The sequence below is a fragment of the Misgurnus anguillicaudatus genome, chromosome 17 (genome assembly GCF_027580225.2).
Source record: "Misgurnus anguillicaudatus chromosome 17, ASM2758022v2, whole genome shotgun sequence".
NCBI lineage: Eukaryota > Metazoa > Chordata > Actinopteri > Cypriniformes > Cobitidae > Misgurnus > Misgurnus anguillicaudatus.
In genome coordinates this window covers 31664463-31687499 of record NC_073353.2, presented here as the reverse complement: position 1 = coordinate 31687499, position 23037 = coordinate 31664463, and the positions used below count along the sequence as shown (strand labels likewise).

At 38.4% G+C, this 23037-nt stretch overlaps 1 protein-coding gene across 1 annotated transcript in view; it reads left to right on the top strand.

Moving 5' to 3' along the window:
• Nucleotides 1-23037, top strand: part of erbb4b (erb-b2 receptor tyrosine kinase 4b) — a 438095-nt gene that overhangs the window by 297551 nt on the left and 117507 nt on the right. Inside the window, exons 4-9 of the mRNA XM_073854619.1 lie at nucleotides 650-781; nucleotides 9963-10028; nucleotides 16479-16597; nucleotides 19018-19159; nucleotides 22029-22142; nucleotides 22299-22425. Coding sequence (XP_073710720.1) covers nucleotides 650-781; nucleotides 9963-10028; nucleotides 16479-16597; nucleotides 19018-19159; nucleotides 22029-22142; nucleotides 22299-22425 — 700 coding nt within the window. The remainder of the gene's footprint in view (nucleotides 1-649; nucleotides 782-9962; nucleotides 10029-16478; nucleotides 16598-19017; nucleotides 19160-22028; nucleotides 22143-22298; nucleotides 22426-23037) is intronic.

The window sequence follows — 23037 nt, the reverse complement described above, 5'->3', positions numbered from 1 at the left end:
AGATCGTAATGTTCCCACACAGGGAAATTTGGTGAAAGCTTGGGGAGGGGAAAACCAGATTGATTTCGTTCCAAATCCGGTGATCCATGTTAGACACTATAATGCATATTAGGGCAAAGCATTGAGAAGCATCTCCCTGCAGATAAAATGTGAAATTACAAACCTGTTAGTGCTGCTGTCCAGAATGCCGAAGCTCCAAATCTGAGATGAATCAGTTGTTGTCAGGGAATGTAATTATTTCCTTTCCTCTATTCACGTCTGCTGAGAGTAGCCGTCTCTCTGTGGGCTGGAGAGAAAAAAATTAAAATAAAATGAAGAGAAAATCAAAACAAAGATAGATTATGTTTATTAATAAAAGCAATACGAGTTGGATTTGTCTGGCCTCTTTGTGAAGCATCAGTCATGTCCGACTTTGGATTTCAGGGAATTAGGGGGCTTGGTGGGAGTCTTGCTGACTAACCCGTTTAAGAATGAAGTCTTGTCCAACAGACAAGAGGGCCACCGAAATGAGCCACCGTGTGCAGAAATCAAAATGTTGTATGTTGTCTTTGGTTTTCAGACAACCTCAACCATTAATAAGAGTCACCTTCACACAAATGACATGCTGTGATATATATGCCTCATGTTTTTTTTCTTTGTGTTCTGATAGAAAGTCTGAATGGAGGGGTGTACGTGGACCAGAACAAGTTCCTGTGTCATGCTGACACCATCCACTGGCAGGACATTGTGAAGAATGCCCGTCCTGATCACCTGGTTGTGCCATCCAATAGCAGCAGTTCCTGTAAGTGTTGCCATTGATAATTTTTTTTGGGCTATGGTTAGACATCCAATACATTTTGACACATTGACGTCTTTTAAACACAAATTTGCTTGCTGGGAATAAATTAAAATGAACATTAGAGTAAAATAACATATAATGCATGTTTTCCCAGTTCTCTCTGAATGGAGACAAATAATTTTGTCATTGCAACAGATTAAAGCCCTATTTGGATGGGATTAGTTTTACGGGGGTAGATGGAGTAATGTAGTTTTACCACAGGACTTCTGTAATATTGATGGTCAATTCGCACGGGATTAAAAATCTCAGTAAAACATTCAGAAGTGGGAAGGGTAACTCGATTACGCATTGCGTCAATTCCTTCGTCGTCATGTGCACATTACCTTGCTTTCTGATATCACACGCAACATGGCACAGACGAGAAAGTCTCGAAATCGGAGAGGAAACACCATATTTAAATTTGGTTTGGGTAGAACGTCAGTTTCAGAAAAGTTAGGTGCCTCTGAAAAGTGATTTTGACATTTTTTAAAGTCTGTGTCGTGGTATGCAGGAACCGACTTGCCACTGACTTGTTCAATCACCTAGAATGGAAATGCTTCTTTAAGTGTCTCTATATTTGAAAAAACTGGTCAAAATTACAGGAAATGACTAAATATACATCTATATTTGAAGAGTTTGGTTCCAAAACGCAATAAATCCATTTTAAAAAATCAGGTAAAAACGTGTTTTCTATATACGGTTTCAGCAGTAACAACATAAACAAGCGGCGTCCGTGGTCAACACGTAACTTCCGGTAAACTCCGCTAAGAATAAATACAACAAAGTACTTTAAACATAGTTTATTTATATAACAAGCAAAAAGCAACAACACGTAGATTACCTAGGAAAACAAAACATTTGTTATTTTCGACGAGGTATTTGCTTAAAAGTTCAGTTTAGCAAATAGTCAGACCATTAAAAAACTGAAACCGGAAGTAAAGTTCGGACCAGACGCGTATCGCGTCAACGCACGTGCATCCGATGAAATGGTCTATACCAAGAAAGTGACAAGATGAAAACCCCTATTTTCTGTTACGAACTTTCACATAGCATCTTTAGGTTATAAAACATAAAAAAATTAAATCCATAATTTGATTTTCAAAGATTTATTATAAAAACTGCTATAAATCTATTGAATCAATATATAAATGTGCATTCATATTTGCCATGTTATATTCATTTAGTTGACTAGTCTTACAATGATTAAAAAAATAGACATTAATGGCATTAATCAAAACACTTACTTTGTCATATTAAGAACACTGTCATTGCTGCGGTTATACTTGGGACATCGTCGCTTAACATTTTTCAAAGCGATCAGCTGTAAAATGTTTTGGTCCTGCTCGATTTTCATTGGCTTTGCGTAAAATAATGAAAAGTTTTTCTTAAGATCCCCTGGAGTCAATGTGAGAAGCTTGATACTGTCAGGAGAACCTGTCTCCCGAGTAGCTCTCGCGTAAATTATTCGATTTTGATGGCTTACAGAAAACATGAAAGTACAAGATGAGGAAAACTAGGATTCTGAGTGTATTCAACGCGCCGCCAATGCGTGGAATGATGCGCCGTGAATTATTAAGCGGATTTATTGCATTCTGCAGAAAAGGAGGAGTGGCGTTTATTGCGTTTTGGGAAAAAAAGGGAGAAAAGATAACAGAATAACACGGCGGATATTGCATTTTGCGTAAAATTAAGAATTTACTTTTAAATACTGACCTGATATAATATTGATTTTGACAGTAACTTGCGTTTTGGAACCAAACTCTTCATTTACAGCTGGTCTATTCGCACTGGATTAGTATTACTTGAGGTAATTTCTCTGGACCTTTTTACTGAAGGTAAAAGTTGTCGTAATCTTTACTGACATTGTCCGTAATGATTACTGACATGGAGCATTCGGACGGGACTAAAATCACTGACAAGCTCTGATAAAAATACCGTCCGAATCGTTTTACAGGGGTAGATGGCATAATGTAATTTTACCACAGGACGTCTGTAATATTAATGGTCGATTCGGACGGGATCAGAAATCTCAGTAAAACATTCAGAAGTGGAAGGGGTAACTCGTTTGCGCAGCGCGTCACCTCTCGTCTTCATGTGCACATTACCTTTCTTCCTGATATCACATGTGCAAACAACATGACACAGACGAGGAAAACGCGAAACACTGTGTTTAATTTCCGTTTGGGGAGAACGTCAGTTTCATAAACAGTTCCGCGCCTCTGAGAAGTAATTTTTTTTTTTAAGTTTGTGTCGTGTTATTCAGGAACTGACTTGCCATTGACTTGTTTTTCCGCCTAGAAGGCAAGTTAAGGCTTCTTTAAGTGCTTTTATATTTAAAAGAAACCCGCAAATTAAAAGGAAATGACGGTATTTACGTGTATATTTACAGCTGGTCTATTCGCACTGGATTAGTATTACTTGAGGTAATTTCTCAGGACCTTTTTACAGAAGGTAAAAGTCGCCGTTATCTTTACTGACATTGTCTGTAATGATTACTAACATGGAGCATTCGGACGGGACTAAAATCACTGAGAAGCTCTGATAAAAATTGCTTTACCCCACCTCCCTATGTAAAACTAGTCCCGTCCGAATCGTATTTAAGACACAGATAGAAATAATGGGAATATTTTTGAGGTAGGGGTGTTTTCATTGGTTGTATTTAGTTTAGCTCTTCAAAAAACCTCAAAGAAAAGCCAACGTTCTTTTTACCAATTAAAATGCAGTCCTGCCCTTCTCGGCCAATGTTTATCAATTTCTTTTTCCAATATATTTAACCTTCAGATTAGGCTTGAAGCAGTACAACATAGACTAATCTTGATTGCCAATGTAAACATTAAGACCTTGAGCCCTCTACAAGGTGACGGTGCCATCTTCTCCCTGGTTTAGATTCATTTAAACTCAGTCTTTCATGTAAGAAGAGGTATTCTTTCATTTTTGACAATGTTAACTTCCTTATGTGAAATGTACCCAAAAGCATACATGTTTCCTAAATCACCTTTTTTCCATACCGTCAGAAAAAATGCTCAACAAATGGTCCCTAGCTCTCACTGGAGCAGTACCCTTTTTAGAAGTACACCTTTATATCTAGCGATGTCATATCAGTATCTAATTTTTTTACCAAATGTATACATATCTGTATTTAAATGGTAGATATTATAGGACCTTTTTTAAAGGACAAGTTCGGTATTTTACACTTAAAGCCCTGTTTTCAGATTGTTTATGATGAAATAGAACGGTTTTGACTGAAATTTGGACATATGATGCTGTCCCAAGAATTTTCGGGTGTTTGTTCTATCACCTCCCACCTCTACAATGGGTATATAGGTGCACTTGTGCTCACACAGAAAATCGCTGCAAAAGACGCATTCCAACAGGTTTTATCGTAGTTTTGTCCAACTCCATTGACTTGTATTAGATGTGCTGTGAGGTACGGTATTACTCCGCGCCGGGAACCTTGTTTGTGTTCTTGCAATTGGCAAAGGTGGATTATCGCCACCAACTGGGCTGGAGTGTCTATTATTCAAGCTCTCAACGGAAGAATGTACAGGTGTGAGGCGTTTGGAATAATAGGTCCACTAGGGTTGTGCCGATAGACGATAGTATCGTGTATCGACGATCTTCAGACATATCGCCAATGGCAGGCTTTCATGGCGATAGTCATGACGATAGTTGGCGAATGGTTATTATTATTATTATTATTATTATCATCATAGTTTCACATTAACATCCACAATGCATGCTTTTCCTCGCATGAGGGTTTGTGGGCTTCACTTTACGCGGAGAGCTTGTAAAGAGAGAATTCCTTTTTGCACGTACCTGCACTTAATGCGTGCGTCTTGGTCTCCTTCTACCACTAAATCCAGCGCGCCGCGTCATGAGCAGCTGCGCTTCTCTCTGTCTCACGTGCACGCGCTCTCGCGCCTGTCCGAAGTCTAAACATAAACTAAAGTAGTAATCCTTATTTGTTCAGTTTAATGCGTTTCATGCGAGCTGATGCAAACTTTACTTTTTGTTTAAAATATGACCCGCTGCATATTAGCGCCTCTCTCTCACTCTCGCGTACGTGCAGAGAGCTGCGCTCTGTCCGAAGTCAGATCACTAGGTATTAATCCTGTTTATAATATGCATTTCAAGGAGTTGTAGCAACACGTCCCTCGTGTTTAATATATGATTGTGTTTAAAATATGATCGCGTTCTGCTGGACAGATGCGTTTAAAAAGTCTCATCTGAGAGCACCACTGCTTGACACGTGTAGCCTTCTGCAACAGCACTAAACCAATGCATTGAATTGTTTGTATGTGCGCGCACGTGTGTGTGCGTGCGCAGATGCATGTTTTTACAGTTTTTAAGTAATCATGATAGGGTTTTAATGACGCGCTCGCATTAATGGCATCATGTTTAAGAAGGTTGCGGTCATGACGGTGTCGCTCTTGTTTTTTTTTGTCCACCCATCAAGTGACTTGTTATAATGAGTAAAAAATTAACAAATAAAAAAATGAGTAAACTACTGCCCCGCCCCCCGATAATATCGTGTATCGCTGATCTCACAGGCTGACGATAGGACGATCTGAAAATAGGGCATATCGCCCAACACTAAGGTCCACAAGTTTACAACGAATGCTAAAACACCTGTTGGAAAGCATCTTTTGCAGCGATTTTTGTGTGAGCATATCAGTGAACACCCCTGACCACTCGGTTAGTTTCGCGTCTTTGTAAACGAAAGCTTAATGCATTTTAGGAAGGATTGTTCCTGTGCACCTATGCAGCCATTGTAGAGGTGGGGGCTGATACAACAAACACCTGAAAATTCTCGGGACAGCAGCATATGTCCAAATTTCAGTCAAAACCGTTCTATTTCATCATTAACAATCTGAAAACAGGGCTTTAAGTGTAAAATACTGAACTTGTCCTTTATGGGTACTGCCTTAGTGACAGCTTGGGACCATTTTCCCCTAATTTGTTTCTGACACTGTATGTGCCAATGTGGTTTGAGTGCTTTTTTGTATACTTAAATTTAAGTCTGTTCATCACACAAAGCTATCAGAAGATATGGATTTATGGACATTTAACTCTTTCCACGCCAGCGTTTTTTTTTAAGTTGCCAGCCAGCGCCAGCATTTTTCATGATTTTCACAAGTTTAATGCGTTCCAGAAAATGTTCTTCTTAAAATATATAAACATACAATATATCAAATAAAAGAACACACCCACTGCTTTAAAAAAAGTGCTCTTTTTATCACCTCTGAAATATGTGTAGGTTTCTTCAAAAACACAAAATTTTAAGCAAAAGGCTGAGATAATTACATTTTTGTGATTCACTTTTGATAGAGAGCAAATGCAGAGCGATCCTCAAAACAAACATGGACATACAGCTGTTTGCCCTAGGGCGATACTTCCGGGTTTTATAAGTTGAGGAAGAGAACTACCTGGTGGTATTGCGGAAAGCCGGAAATACTCGTTATTGGCCGGGAAGCGTTTTTTCTTAATTAACTTGTCAATGGCAGGGAAAGAGTTAAGTGCTTTCATTAAGGCTTGGTCAAGTGTTCCTCAAGTCTTTTTTAATGTATGAGGCAGTGTAAATAATGAAAGAACTTTCAATTTTGTGTGAACTATTTCTTTAAGAAAAGAAATGAGCCAACCTTCTTCCCGAATTTCATATAAAACACTCTGTGAGTGAACTCCTGTGAAGAGGATTTGAGAGGACTTTGGCAGAAAAACCAAAGCAGTGAGGCTAAAAACCAGCCAGGGCAAAATTGGTGGTAAATGAGTATGGGAAATAGTCAAAAGTGGCTGGCCCATGTGGTTGAAGTGAGTAATCCGCAAGTATAATTACTCTTAAGTGAAGTGGAACAGAGACAGGGGACAACAGTCCATCAGTCAGACATGCTCACACAGCAATTACCCAACAGTCAATTAAGCTTGGGGTGGCAGAAAAAGCAAGCTGCCCAGCAGATGAATGTAGCAAAGCCATACGACGCGTCTCCCCCGGAGCAGTGTGGATACAGGCAGAGCTCTGGGGAAGACAGTGAGGATATTGCACTGTCAGTCAGGAGCTCTTTCTTAAATCACCAGAACAGAATGATGAGCAAGTTCTGTCTGAAAACAGAATCACAGTCAATCCTGTTCACTGTTATTTTTATTTTAACATTATGACTAGACCCGCATGCAATCTGGGTATGTGGCATACATAATTCTACACATGTCCCACGCCTTTTATATTCATGTTTAAATCATCTGCATTAGTTTATAAGGCTTTCTGATGCTCAACAAGAGTGTAGATCTCTTGGATTTGTATGCGTGTAGGTAAGGATAAGGGAGAAAGCAGGCAGTGGACCAAACCACTGTGAGGCAAGGGAGGGGGACTCCTTTAAATTTCTTTAAACAGTTTTTGTATTGTTTTACTTACATGGTTTTTTAGAATACTGTATATTCGATTATTTACCATACACTGCATAGCTTTTAAAGGGCAAATGAATCTGTCGATTTTATTTTTTTATACTGTTGTCTGAGGTCTACTTATGATGTTCAGGTGATTTTTACATTCAAAATACATCAAAAGCAATAAGTCATTGGCTATTTTGTAACATGGTTCTGATGCTGTCTGGAAAAATGGTTCGTTTGAATGGGCAGGCAGCATTGAAGACCGGGATGTAAACGCTCACTGCTATGATTGGATAGCTTCATTCCTTGTCATTATATGTGGGTAAGGGTGTCACGATTTTAATTTTAAAATCGATTGAAATTAAGTCACAACCTTGAACTTCGAATTAAAAAATGGGATCGTCGATGCTGCCACGCCCCCATGTCACGTCTGGTCGGCTTGCCAAGCGGAAAAAAAACTCAGAGATGCCTTTAAAAACATTGGTCCAGCGGAACGCCATTTATATTTTAAACACGAGGGATGTATTGCTACAACTCCTTGAAATGCATATCATAATAACAGGATTACAACCTAGTGATCTGCTTCGGACAGAGCGCAGCTCTCTGCACGTGCGCCAGAGTGAGAGAGGCGCCAAGATCCAGCAGGTTATATTTTAAACAAAAGGGATAGTTTGCCTCAGCTCGCATGATGCAAAAAAATTTACAAATACGTAAATATTACTACTTAGGTTTATGTTTAGACTTCAACCAGACGCGCGCATTAAGTCCATGTGCGTGCAAGAAGGAATCTTTTCTCTACAAGCTCTCTCGCGTAGTAAAGCCCACAAACCCCCATGCGAGGAAAAGCACGCAATGTGCATGTTAATGTGAAACTATAATAATAATAATAAATAATGGCATAGCATTTCGAGAATCGAATCGAATCGTGACCTTAGGATCGAAAATGTAATCAAATGGAGGATTTGAAGAATCGTGACACCCCTATATGTGTTGAAATGTTTTAAAAACAGTAGTGCGTAAAAATAGCAGCCGAACACGTATATGTTTGAGCCACAAAAGATTCTGGGTGCTAAAGATGATACACATAAATGACAATGCGTATAGTAAAGTAGAAACAAAACTTTAAACTCAACATGACTAAATTATCGTATACAACACAGTAAGCACGCATCAGAATCTAAACCCTGGCTGATAAGTCCTTATCAATAACTTTGTATATTTCTATTGTGCTTGTGAGGTTGCTCTTACATACACATAACGTTACATAACACAGTTATATGATAAAAAAAGCTTTGTTGAGTGTTGGACCTTTCAAACGCAACTTGCCTAAATTATCGTATACAACACAGTAAACGGACATCAGAATCTAAATTGCGCCTGGTAAGTCCTTCCGTATCACTAACTTTGTATATTTCTATCGTTATATTACAGTTGAATTGTTAAATGTTGAACCTTTATTAACCGTTTAATGTTTTTAGTAAATTAAAACAGTCAAACATTCCTGTTTAGACACAGATGTTACAAGCAGGACATATCAAGCGATCTCTAACAAAGCAATAATGAAACGTAGTAACTTCAAAAAATGTTTTACTCACTGTGTACTGCTTTGCCATTCCTGTCAGATCCAATATTAATGGTGCTTTTAAACAAACACTCCCCATGCGAGCTGGAATTTGTTTAAAAACAAACTATCACGCATTCCTAATGTTAGGTTATACAGCGACTGTGTTCTTCCACAACCGAACACTCCGTTTCCATGGGTACTCATAACAGATCACTGTGTCAAAGTAAAAGTCTCTCAGGAAAAATGTATTTAAAAGTCATTTTGGTTACATTTGGCAATCTTTAAAGACAGGTTTACTGATTGTTGAGACACTGCATGGTTTGCTTTGCCCCTGGCCCACATGTGTGTCAAGCAAAGCTGTGGGCAGGGCTACAAAAGTGGTCGTTGAATTTTCGGTTTGGAGGTGTTTAAATTCTAATCTGACATCACATTTCGGCACATTCCTGAACCGACCGTTTTCTTGGTTTGGTGCCAAAAACTGTTATATTTCAGTAAAGAGGACGTTTTCAGTTTTGAAGCGTGCAAGATGTTCATTTAAGTATGATGACCTCTTATAACAGAATATCAAGTTAAAATTGATTTTTTGATTCACTGTCCCTTTAATGTTTTTGAGGCGACAACCCTCAGATGATAACCTATACCCCCTATGCCAATATGTGTGACTACACTGTGTATTTGTGACCCTCCTTTCATAATTTACTGTTTTCTACATAAAATCATCCTATATCATGCAAAGAACCTTGTGTGAAAATATGACCTTGATATATTTAATATTGAAAGAGTAAGGCCATGCCAAATATTAAAATCATAGTGAAATGAGCGAATAAAATCTAATTTTGAGGATTGTTTTCTTAAAATTTGATTATGAGACTTTACTTAGTTTTCAATGACAGGGTCTCATATACAATATGGATTTACTATGGATAGTAATATGCACGGTTGGAGATTTTGTACGCAATACGGCATAAAATGTAGTTTTGTAACAACCTATTTTATGATGCAATTAGTTTCCAGTGAGTTTCTGATTATTTTCCTATTAATGTAGTATTAATGTTTGTTTTCAGTTGCTAAAGCATTGCAATAGCAGAGCAAAAGGTCACGGGTTTGACCCAAAGGAAACACACTTACTGATGAAATGTAAAACCTTGTAAGTCACTATAGATAAAAGCATCTAAAGTAAATACTGTATTCTGGTTGCAGGTCAGAGATGTCACAGAGCATGTAATGGACGCTGTTGGGGACCAAAGGAGAACCAATGTCAAAGTTGTGAGTATCAATAGTGACTGCATCCATAGACTGATATTTGTTTTTTATTAGTGATACTGTATGTAGTCATTTATCTGCCAGATATTTACTATGCTAATAAGAACATCCTCTGGTTGTGGTAAAATCACTGTAGCGCACCTTTAATTATGCATCTCCAGTGCACAATTTCTATAATTACAATTAATTTCATATTACTTTCCATGCCCTCATTTATCGACCAAAATGAAGAACTCTGATCCTCAGAAATGATTTTGTTTCATGAATTTAATACATCGACTCATAGGTGAGAGTCATTCCATTACGTGTAAGTTCTCCAGCTTCATTCGCAGGCCCGTTGAAGGCATCTCCGACAGGCCACGGCACGTCGCCGCCCTCCCCATGGAGGATGATTGCGGAGAGAGGCAGGCAGCCTGAATCTCCCTGTACTCTCACCTGTAGCAGCGGAAACCAGCTGCACTTAAAACTGTCGAGATTAATTACTTCAGGACCCTCAAAACTCTTGCACGTAGCACGATTTTTTGCCTGCCTTCCAGGTTTCCTCTCAAGAAGCTTGATCACGACACATCGCAACTCTGATTTCCCTCGACATGCTCTTATCACGCGGCCAAGCGCTAAGTCAAAAACATGTCATTACGGGAGCATCGGAAAGCACGCTAATGCAGTCATACAAATCCCTTTTTAAAATCAAAACACTCACGCCATATTGAATTTTGTCCGCTAAAATATGAAAAGCATGGTTTTCAAGAAATTGGAAACTAGAGTGGCGTGTAAATTGCATGATGTTCTGTTAGAGGAGATGGATGCTAATAGGGTGACACACATGGACAATGTCTGTCATTCACAACACCTGCCCTTGCATGTTTATTAGATTAAAATCGTAGCTAATTTGTTAAGGTTATTCATCCAGTTATTAGAAAGTGTGTAACGCTTCAGTTCAGCACATTTTACCATAGTTTACACCTGATGTAGGGAGAAACGCTTTTTGGTTTTGGCTCGATCATTAAACAAATATTTAAGTTTGATTATTTATATTTTTTACACAAGCAACATACACATCTCTGCTACAAATGAGAATTTGAAGTTTGTTTCTATTACTTACCATTCTTAGACAATTCTACCAAACATGACAGAAGTGCAAACGTTACAACCTACCCCATAGGTGTGGTTAATTGTAAAAGGCAGAGTGCTAAAAATTAAGTTTGCAGGCAAATATTTCAATACTATTTTGTCTATATATACTTGAAGTGAATATTGTTTATATATCTGTCTATAATAGACAGGTATTTACTAGGGATGCTCCGATCGATCGGCTGATAATGCTTGCTATGCTTCTCAATGAATTACAGCGAAATGCCACTACATCCAAAAGCCAGGGGGCGCTCTCGTGCAGAAACTCAAAATGCGCTGTAGACGAAGAACAATACACGCAGCTATGATGACACGCAGCTCCAGGAAATGTCTTAAGGATATATTTATATTGCTGTTCTTCAAAACTTTTTTTATGTATTTTCATGATAATAAAGAATATGTTTAATAATTATGTTTGACGAGTGTTGCTTTTTCAAATGAATGTTATAAACGACTCAAACTAACAGTGATTTTAGATAGATAATGACTTACTGATCAAAAGCCGTTTTACATGAAATAGATGTGAATATGATGGGCTGTCAGATTCAGAATAGTGATCGGCCACGTATTTTTAGTGGAGATCAGCATTGATCGGAGCATCCCTAGTATTTACACTATTCATCCCTCAACTAACCATAGTTCAATTATAGATGGTTTCAGCAGTAACAACATAAACAAGCGGCTGTCGCGGTACGCACGTAACTTCCGGTAAACTTCGCTAATAATAAATAACAACAAAGTACTTTAAACGTAGTTTATTTATATAACAAGCAAAACAACAACACATAGATTACCTAGGAAACCAAAACATTTGTTATTTTCGACGAGGCATTTGTTCAGGAGATCAGTTTAGCAACTAGTCAGACCATTAAAAAAAACGAAACCGGAAGTAAGGTTTGGATCCAGACGTGTATGAAACCCTCTATAACTGGATACAAATGTCTAAATATGTGAGAAAAAGCAGCACAATTATGACAAAAAAAGAAGTTTTATGTGTGACCCAGTCTGTAAACCATTCTAAAGTCTCAAAATCAAATTCTGAGATAATGAGCATCAAAGTCTGATTTTAGCCATTAATTTCATTATGATTTCAATCTTTGACGTGACCTTATTCAATTAATATTGAATATATGAACACAAATGCATTTTGACACACAATTTTTGATAAGACAGGCACATTTATTTTGTTGGAAGCAATCATTAGTGTGTAGCCTATTTAAAGCAACACTATAGAGTTTTTGCTCTTTGCTCCCCCTACAGGTTGGAAGCGGAATTGTCCATTACCACTGTCGTAAATAATTTAGCCTACTGCAGCAAAGCTGGCTCTGATTGGATTGTAGGTCTGCCGTAAAGCAAGTTTTTGTAGTTTTCACTCGAACTACTGGACCGCGCCCGACGGTTGGAAACTTCTTTAGTGCGGCTTTAGCTGATAGAGGGCTGCAAAGCGAATGAGAAAGTGCCGTTCACCCTGTTTCTAACTTTTTTGAAAACGTTATTTTAAGGTAAAAAAAAAACTCTTTAGTGTTGCTTTAAAACAACGGCAAGAATTACGCTAACGTTAGCGGTTTTCATATCGTAAGTGCTGAGGAGATAGTTGTAACACAGGGTAACAATTAACCCCACTGGATGAAAACTTTTCAAGCCTACCAAAAAAAGTTGCTGCAGACATATTTCAAAATTATGCTATGTTTAAGTAAACAAAACCCTTATTAATATGACATAACATTGGTTTTGGTATCTTACACACCCAACTCAAAAACCAAAAAAAAAAAAAAAACATATGATGAAAAAATGTACTTACATGCCACCAAAACCTCTTTCATCAATTAATCTATGGAAAACATTATACCTTTCCATAAATTTGCGGGAGATCGCCTTCTGGCAGCGTGAAAACAATACGGAAAATACAAATCGCTCAACCCTGTGCAATAATGTAAACGGTCTGTGTTACAACTAACCCCACGTTAGTTTTTTTGCCTCGTGCACTCCTACTTATGTGGAAGTTATCCATAGAGATATTTATGTGTAAAATAGTCAATTTCATTATTTTTTTAAGTCGGTAGACAGATACTATTAAAAATGAGAAAAACAAAATGTCAAAAGCTAAACCTTCTGCATATTCCAGACGAACGGGTTAGGCACATGCACATGGTGTAGCATTCACAACAATATCATTACAAAGGTTTGCAGGGCAGAGCAATTTTACTGCCATTCCGAATATAGAGGTTAGTGAATTGCAGGAAAAATATAATGTATCAGAAATTCGTATTTTTCTAGTAATATTGCCATTTATTCTTATAATGGACAATCATTTTTACAGCCTTCTCTGTACAGTAAAATGGTTCGGCAGGTCAAGTGGAGCAATACGGGTCTTTTCGCTGCTCAAACACACCATAATTATCCGTAATGTGCTTTTTCCTCTCTCTCACCTGCAGATGCACCTGTTATTTCACTTTCTCCATCTGGGTGCCAACAAAATCTGTCATTTTACTCATTCACTTTCAAGCAAGGGGGGTCAGTCTCTCTTTCTCTCTCTCTTTCTCTCTCTGTGTCTCTGATTTAGATCATTTAGTCATAAGCATTTGCACTCCTTGCACAAAGATACGATATGTCACTAAGGCTGTCGATCGAAATTAAGTCACAACCTCGAACTTCGAATTAAAAATTGGAATAGTCGATGCTGCCATGCCCCCATGTTGCGTCCGGTCGCCTTGCCAAGCGGGAATAAAAAAACACGTGTTGAGTGCCGCAAGTCAACCTCCTCTAACTTAGCTAGCTACAGCCAGTCAAAAGATAACATGGCTGATGCAGGAGACACCATGCGAGCTGCTCTTTACATGGGAAACAAAAAACAGCAAGCGCCTCCCGCCTTCAGCTGATCTCAATCAGAGCACTCACACGTGCACAGCAGAACGGCGTCTGTAACAGGACTGGTCGTTTCTCTGAACTGAGACCTGTTTAAGTTTCACAACAATTTATTTAATTTGCGTTATGAAAACAGCATTTAAACATGACTTATTGGGGTATAGTTTCACAATCTCGTCTGACAGTAATAAATGCGCGTTTTTAAGGTGCAAAGTACTTACAGGAATGTTCATCTGACAGGAAGTTTTGTTTTATCATGTATGTTCGTGTACCATATTTTTCTATTGGCAGCACGACTAACATGGCAGGACATCTTAGGGTTCAAGGTCAGACATTTAAAAAAAAGTAAAAATCGAGAATCGAATCCTCAGAATCAAAAATGTAATCGATTGAGGATTTGAAGAAACGTTAAACGCCTATATGTCACTAATCTGTACCGGATAAATCCTACTGCGTTCTCCTCTTACCTCACCCTCCTCACCTCTGTTCACTCACCGTGGAGTGTAACAGCGGTTAAACCCGCCGCTCGCCTCACCCCCAGACGCCTAGCTTGAGTAGCCTTAATTGCCCAAATGATAAGGATGAAGTAATGGAGTAACTGTGCAACTGTGAAATAGAGTTTCCTCTTACACTAATGAAGCTATTTCACAAAGTTGAGCACATTAAACGTTCTTGTTTGAATTGAGCATTTGTTTAGCTGTCATTTTAGCAAAGTTAAATCTTCATTTCTATTCAACTCAGTGGTTGCAGAGTAAATATTTCAATCTATTCTATTCAAATAGTGATCTTTTTCGAGCATAATTACATCCAGCATCAATTTGTAAATTGCTAAATTGGAATTATATCTAAATAAAAGTAAGGCTTCTTGGCCTAAAATGTGTCGGTGCTATAAAACACGGCTGTTAGGTCACTAATGAATTTCTTGGAGGATTTAGTTTTATAGCACTCTCTGGATCAGATTGATATGGAGATGGTTCTTTTTTAAGTGTGTTTTATGGCAAATGAATACATGCAATTGCTCGTGGTTCAGTAAAACGTCTTTTTGTGTATATAAAGTACACCATTTGGCCTCTGTGCCGTAATGGCTTGCTCTGCTGTCAATGGCAGCGGTGGAGTGGTATTACAGAGGAAGGTCAACTTTCAATCTATGCACATAAAAAACTTTTATGTATGGCTCTCATATAATAATGTATTGAAAAATAAATCATGATGTCTTTATAAAAACAAGGATGTGATGGTGAGCAGAGAGGCAAAACTTTTTTTAAGTTATCGCATGTTGCCTCACCATGACCGAGTTTCAAAGTGTGAATTTGATTTTCATAACATTACCGTTTCAGATAGTGCTGTGACTATTAATATAAGGTCATACAGAAGGCACCCCCATAAAATTATACAAACCTTTCTAAAATAAATAAATAAAATGGGGTCCCTGTATGGGTGTAGTGTCTCACATTGGACAGTGATGATGCTGATTGAAATTTCATGTCAGCTTTACAAGTACATCTGAATCCAGTCACACTAAAAGAGCATTATGAGCTCTTGATAACATTTTAATATGCGTGAGTAAGAGTTTGTTTTCTTTGAACACGCATGAACATATAAATGATGCTGTGGAAATCCATTTACATCATTATACATCATACACTGATAAGCAAAGTATATCATAAACTCATCTTTTAAAATCTCCAACACAACCAACACTTTTAAGAATAAAGATGCCTTATGACGCAGAAGCCATTAACCATTATAACGTTTTCAAGACCATTTAACATCTGTTTCTTTGTGATGAAAAATGTTCTTCGGATTATAAAAAGGTGGAGCTTTGTGGAACCAAAATTGGTTCTTCTATGGCATCGCTATGAAGAACCGTTTAAGCACCTTTGCAATTTTACTCCGGTTTTCTGTTTTAGGACAACCGTCATGGTGGAGCAACAGTTTGAATGAAATTCTACTTAACAATTTTGTTAAGACGTTCATAGATAACCTGATATTATATATAATATAATAACACACTCAGTTCTGTAATTCTGTAACTCATTGAGTAATACGTTTATTATGGCCAAAGCAACACAAGCATGAAGTTTGTTTAACAGGACGGTGCACATGGTTGGCCGAGCATTTGTATCTACAAGTGCATGCTTGCGTGAACCATTTTTCTGCCCTTATTTTAGAAATCGTTCCCAAGCTCATTTAGCGAGTACGCTGGAGATACATTTTACATGCCATATGGTAGAAATTACTGTAAATGGCTGTGTTCATTACTGTGAACATCGCTTGCAGAAAGAGAAAGCAGTTTTGCGGTAGCTAAGAGACCACATGTCTCCACATGTTCCCCTTGGCCAGGGCGTTGTTTACTCACGGTGCAGCAGAAAATTACATTAGTTTTACTGATTATTATTTTTTTCTGTAATGAATAATGCATCTTTCACTAATAACCTTTCTCTCTGTGTGTTTCAGTGACAAAGACAGTATGTGCCGAGCAGTGTGATGGTCGCTGTTTTGGACCGTACGTCAGTGACTGCTGTCATCGCGAGTGTGCCGGAGGTTGTTCGGGCCCAAAGGACACGGACTGCTTTGTATGTCTGCATTATTCTTCCTACACAACGCCTATGCAACCTAGGCACTGGCGTAAATAATCGACAAATCGCTCCACCACTAATCGATGCTTTGGGTTTGTGTCCGCTAGTCATGTGATACATGACTTCAGTTGACAAGGAGGCAATCTGCTATTCAAAGACGGCTTCCCAGATCGCATTAGTGAAACCATGGTTAATATTAATATGGGTAGTAAACTTAGTCATGCACTCAGGTAAAACATAGAAAAGGTGTCATTGGGAAAGTACATTTTTAAAAGGTCCCATCATGAAGCAGATATGTATACATTTGATATCTTTAAAGTACTAATTTGCACTTTTCAAAAGGTGTACTTTTAAAAGGGTACTACCCCAGTGAGTGTGCGAGCCACATTACAACTAAGCTATGCAGGAGTCTGTTTAAAATACACTCACCTGAAGGATTATTAGGAACACCTGTTCAATTTCTCATTAATGCAATTATCTAATCAACCAATCACATGGCAGTTGCTTCAATGCATTCAGAGGTGTGGTCCTGATCAAGACAATCTCCTGAACTCCAAACTAAATGTCAGAATGGGAAAGAAAGGTGATTTAGGCAATTTTGAGCGTGGCATGGTTGTTGGCGCCAGATGGGCCGGTCTGAGTATTTTACAATCTGCTCAGTTACTTGGATTTTCACACACAACCATTTCTAGGGTTTACAAAGAAAGGTGTGAAAAGGGGAATAGCATCCAGTATGCAGCAGTCCTGTGGGCGAAAATGCCTTGTTGATGCTAGAGGTCAGAGGAGAATGGGCCGACTGATTCAAGCTGATAGAAGAGCAACTTTGACTGAAATAACCACTCATTACAAACGAGGTATGCAGCAAAGCATTTGTGAAGCCACAACATGCACAACCTTGAGGCGGATGGGCTACAACAGCAGAAGACCCCACCGGGTACCACCTGGTCTGATGAGTCTCAATTTTTGTTGAGACATTCAGATGGTAGAGTCAGAATTTGGCATAAACAGAATGAGTACCAATTGGGCATCATTTAAATGCCACAGCCTACCTGAGCATTGTTTCTGACCATGTCCATCCTTTTATGACCACCATGTACTCATCCTCTGATTGCTACTTCCAGCAGGATAATGCACCATGTCACAAAGCTCGAATCATTTCAAATTGGTTTCTTGAAGATGACAATGAGTTCACTGTACTAAAATGGCCCCCACAGTCACCAGATCTCGACCCAATAAAGCATCTTTGGGATGTGTTGGAACGGGAGCTTCGTGCCCTGGATGTGCATCCCACAAATCTCCATCAACTGCAAGATGCTATACTATCAATATGGGCCAACATTTCTAAAGAATGCTTTCAGCACCTTCTTGAATCAATGCCATGTAGAATTAAGGCAGTTCTGAAGGCGAAAGGGGGTCAAACACAGTATAAGTATGGTGGTCCTAATAATCCTTTAGGTGAGTGTATATTGTGTAGTGGTTAAAATATAGTGAATAAGACTCAAGCTTTTGCATGCAATAAACACAGCTGTTTAGTAAGCTACAGTAGCCCCAGAATGTTGTTTTCTGCATCAACATACTCACAGCATGCTAATAAATGTCTCAGTATGTAGCACATATTTTTACCAAACATGCACACATACACTACACACAAAAAAGTGCCAGTCCACTTGTCAGCCATCGCATAAAGCTCAGTTGTAGAGCTCATTCAGTAATAGCAGACACATTCCAGCTCCCTCACCTTATCTGCGGGTTTTTGTCCGGATGTGATATGCACGTCTGTAAAAGAGACCCATGTTGACTACAGATGACTCGCTTTTGAGCAGAAAATCTCCCTGTAGGAAACGCTCTTTGCACCAGAGATACCATTAAAATCTCATTTCCTCCCACAATGCCTTGCCGTGAATGAGAACGCGGCCACACCTCTGTGGCTCTTTTGTTGCGGGCTGCCTGGGCACATCCCGGCCTTCTCTGACTGCTCTTCGCTTCTCCGGCTCTCCGAAAAGCGATTTATCGCACCTCTCAGTTTTTTAATTAGTTATCCTCAGCTGTAATCATATTGTACTTCTCAATTTTCTCTTTTAATTGAAAATGCACTTTTGCGGCCTGCATTGGGATTTCGATCAATGCCTTTCATTTTTTACATCTCAGCAATTTCGAGTCAGAAAACCCAAAAATCTGATTTTTTTTTACAGCAAGACGCTTGCTTATTTTTTTTTATTCAGGTCTAATTGTTATTTATAAGAAGCATTACTGCATTATTGGTATTATGCTGTATTGGTGTTGGTTTAGACAAAGCTGATATTAAGTGTTAACTTTACTCATAATGTCCCAAAAGACACTGTAAGAGTACTTTTGCAGCCAGATCTTTCATTATTAAGTGCATATTGCTGTCAATAATGTAGTTTGTTTTTGTCCAGGCCTGCACAAACTTCAACGACAGCGGCGCATGTGTGACCCAATGCCCACAGCCCTTCGTCTACAACCCCACCACATTTCAGCTGGAGCACAACCCACGGGCCAAATACACCTACGGTGCATTCTGTGTCAAAAAGTGCCCACGTAAGTGAAACCGAACATGATGCTTATACACTATTTTAGCTGTGGACACATAAATGGATAGCAGGTGGCACATCGAGAAGCACACGGGAGGGCATGTTTCAGATTAAACCTAAACGAGGCGTATCGGCTGCACCTGAGTCCTCATGCTCCTGAGGTTTCTGACATGGTGAGGTCCACACATGAAGTCTCAGGAGTGATCATATCTGCTGAGTCTCATTTCTGGTGCTGACCTCTGTTTCCCCATTAACACCAGTCTAGTTTTTTCTTGTTCCTGGCAGTGATCCAGACAGACGGAAGAAAGGAAGTAAATAAGAAACGAGGGAAGAAAGAAACAAAAGGACGGAAGGAATTATAAATCAAAAAAGGAGTAAGAAAATACAGTTGATAAGAAGGAAATAAAACAAAACAATTAAAGCAATGAAGGAAATAGAAAGTGAACGAACTTAGGATGGAGATAGAAAGCAAAATAGAGGAAGAAAAGAAAAAGTTAAAAAGAAAGTAAAAATCTAAAAAGGAGGAAGGAAACAGAAGCACAAACTTAGGAAACAGACAGCAAAAGAAAGAATAAAAATTAAGGAAGGAACGAAAAATAAAAATAAAGGAAAGAAATAGACAGCAAAAAGAATGGAAGGAAATTAAAAGCAAAAAACAAAGGAAGAACAAAGAGGAAGAAAGTAAATAGTTAAAAAGAAGGAAATAAAACAAAACAATAAATTAAGGAAATAGAAAAGCAGATACAAATGAAGGAAATAGACAGCAAAAAGAAGGAAGGAAATAGAAAGCAAAAAGGATGTAGGAAAGAAAAAGTTAAAAAGAAAGTAAAAATCAAAAAAGAAGGAAGGAAACAGAACCAAAAGAAAAAAAGAATAAACATTACAGAAGGAAAGAAAAATAAAAAATAAAGGAAGGAAAAGAAAAGCAAAAACAAAGGAAGGAAATAAACAGCAAAAAGAAGGAAGGAAATTAAACACGAAAACAAAGAAAAAAGTACAAAAGAAGGAAGGAAATAGAAACCGAAAGAACTAAGGATGAAAATAGAAAGCAAAGAGGATGAAGAAAATAAAAAGTTAAAAAGAAAGTAAAAATAAACAAAGAAGGAAGGAAACAGGAGCAAAAACGAACGAAACGGAAAGCTAAAGAAAAAAAAAGAGTAAAAATTATGGAAAAAAAATAAAGGAAGGAAAAGAAAAGAAAAACAAAGTAAGAAAATAGACAGCAAAAAGAAGGAAGGAAATTAAACGTAAACAGAAGGAAGGAAATTAAATGCAAAAAAGAAAGAAAAAAGTAAAAAAAGGAAGAAAATAGAAAGCGAAAGAACTGAGGATGAAAACAGAAAGCAAAAAAGGAGGAAGAAAATAAAAAGTAAAAAATGGAAGGAAATAGAAAGCGAAAGAACTAAGGATGAAAATAGAAAGGAAAAAGAAGGAGGAAAATAAAAAGTTAAAAAGAAAGTAAAAAGCAAAAAAGAAGGAAGAAAAGGATACAGAGGGAAACAGAAAGCAAAAGAAAAAAATAATAAACATTAAGGAAGGAAAGAAAACAATAAAGTAAGGAAATAGAAAAGCAAAAAAAGGAAGGAAATAGAAAGCAATAATGAAGGAAAATTAAAAAAATAAAAAGATGGAAGGAAATTAAAAGCAAAAAAATGAAGGAAATAGACAGCAGAAAAGAAAGTTAAAAGAAGAAAGGAAATAAAATGCAAAAACGAAGGAAATATTTTAGAAAGCAAAAAAGAAATAAAATAGCAAAATAAATAAAAAAATAGAAATCAAAAAAGATAAAAGGAAATCAAAACAGAAGGAAGGAAATAGAATACAATAAAGAAGAAATAACTTTAAAGCCAAAATTTTAAGCAAAACAAGAAGAAAAGGAATATTAAGCAACAAAATTATGGAAATAAAAAGTGAAAGAGAATTAAAAGAAAATGCAGGAAGAATAAACAAAGAGAGAGAGAGAGAGAGAGAGAGAAAGAGAGAGACAGAGAAAGAGAAAGAGAAAGAGAGAGAGCTGTAATTATAGAGATAAAGATCTTCTGTATTTTTCATTGAATCAATGAACGTTTTCATGTGACCTAACCTGGCTGTATTGAAGTGGAGTGAATAGAGACAGGAAGTAAAAGAATAGAGGGTCAGAATGAAAGGGTGCTATGATAACAGTGATGGCTAGATGATAGGTGAGTGCGAGCTCCATTATTCCCCTTCGCTGAGCTGTCACTGGTGCAGAATGAAGGGTTTGCACACTGAGAGATGCCCACTTCAGTACTCAGTCCATGATGAATGTTATTGTGAAGTACTCAGGCACCAGTCCCGTCACCCAGACCGCCCTCCACAGTCACACAAGGCCAATGGGAACAGCAATGTTTCTCCAGGCTGTCATGTGACTCGATGGCTTGATCAGGGTTGAGCAGATTATTAACCTAACCTGGTGCCATGGAAAATTCATTTATCTTATCTTAAGGTGCATTTAAGGAGGTGATTAGATTTACTTTTTATATGCAACAAACCTAAACACAAGATATCCATACCAACAGCATGGTCCCGTGTCGGTTAGCTCACAGTTTAGGAGTTTGTCATGAAAATAGATGTTCGCTCGCGAGAGCTCCATCTTCTTTTATCTGGCCCTCACTGTAGCTCTCTCCTCACGAGTGATGTATGCCATGCCGCCCAGACACCAGCAGAAATGGGTCCTTTCCATCAAACGCACGCCACAGTCCCCAACGCGTCCTTGCAGATGTGTTAATGGTTTCGTCTGAGGATAGATGCTTCTTCTCTACCATTAGAAAATGTCAATGGCCTTTTCCTCAGAGATTGCTGAGAGTTTGTTCAGAGGTTTCCAACAGTTTGTTCTCCTTTTGCGTGTGGCTTGACAGATAACTTCGTGGTGGACCACAGCTCCTGTGTCAGAGCCTGTCCGAGCAACAAGATGGAGGTGGAGGAAAACAGGATCAAGATGTGCATTCCCTGCACAGATATCTGCCCGAAAGGTACAAACTTTGTCAAAGCTCTAACTTTATAAAAATCTACTATTACAGCATAAAAATACTATTATAAAAATTATAAATGGGTTGCTTGGATTTTGATACTTCCATGGCCTATAAATATTAGATTTTGTGGTGTTTGAGGTGATGGTTCTGTTACAGCATGTGATGGCATCGGCACCGCCAGTCTTCAGACGGCTCAAACCGTCGACTCCAGTAATATTGACAGATTCATCAACTGTACCAAGATCAATGGCAACTTGGTGTTTCTCATCACCGGGATTAAAGGGTGAGAGTTGCTCTTTCATGCCCTTCGGGTTAGTTGCATTTTGCCTTACTGCTGAATATTGAATATTGGATCGCCGAAAGCCATTTGACCTATAGTGTTGTTTTTCATCAGCTTTAATGAGGAAAAAGGGATTTGTCTGGAATATAAGCGTTAGAAAAACCTTTCACATCATCAGTGTAAATAGTACAGCAGTCGAGTGTAAAGGACACACATTTTGAGGGTGTAGACAGTCCAGCAAAACCTACAGTATGAGACCTCTGTGCCAACTGCTGACTTAGACAGGGTCTCTAAAGACTGCCACAGTTAATGGGAGGCGCACAGGACCCTTTTCTCTGTAAGTGCTGGGAGAAATGAGAAATATTGGATTGTCATGTTGTCAAGAAGTCATTTAACCTCTGGTTGACTGTCCCCCTGGTGGCGTCTTTGTGACACCGTAGTGCCTAAATCGGCCGGCCCTTTAACCCCAGATAGCTGACTCTGCTCTTAAAGAGAAATCCAGGACCGGCAGCCATGGCGTGCCGGCACATACTCTAGGGAAAGCCACGTGCACACACGCACACACCGATTTTGATACATGTGACATCATCTGCAACGCAAACTGTTATATGGAGT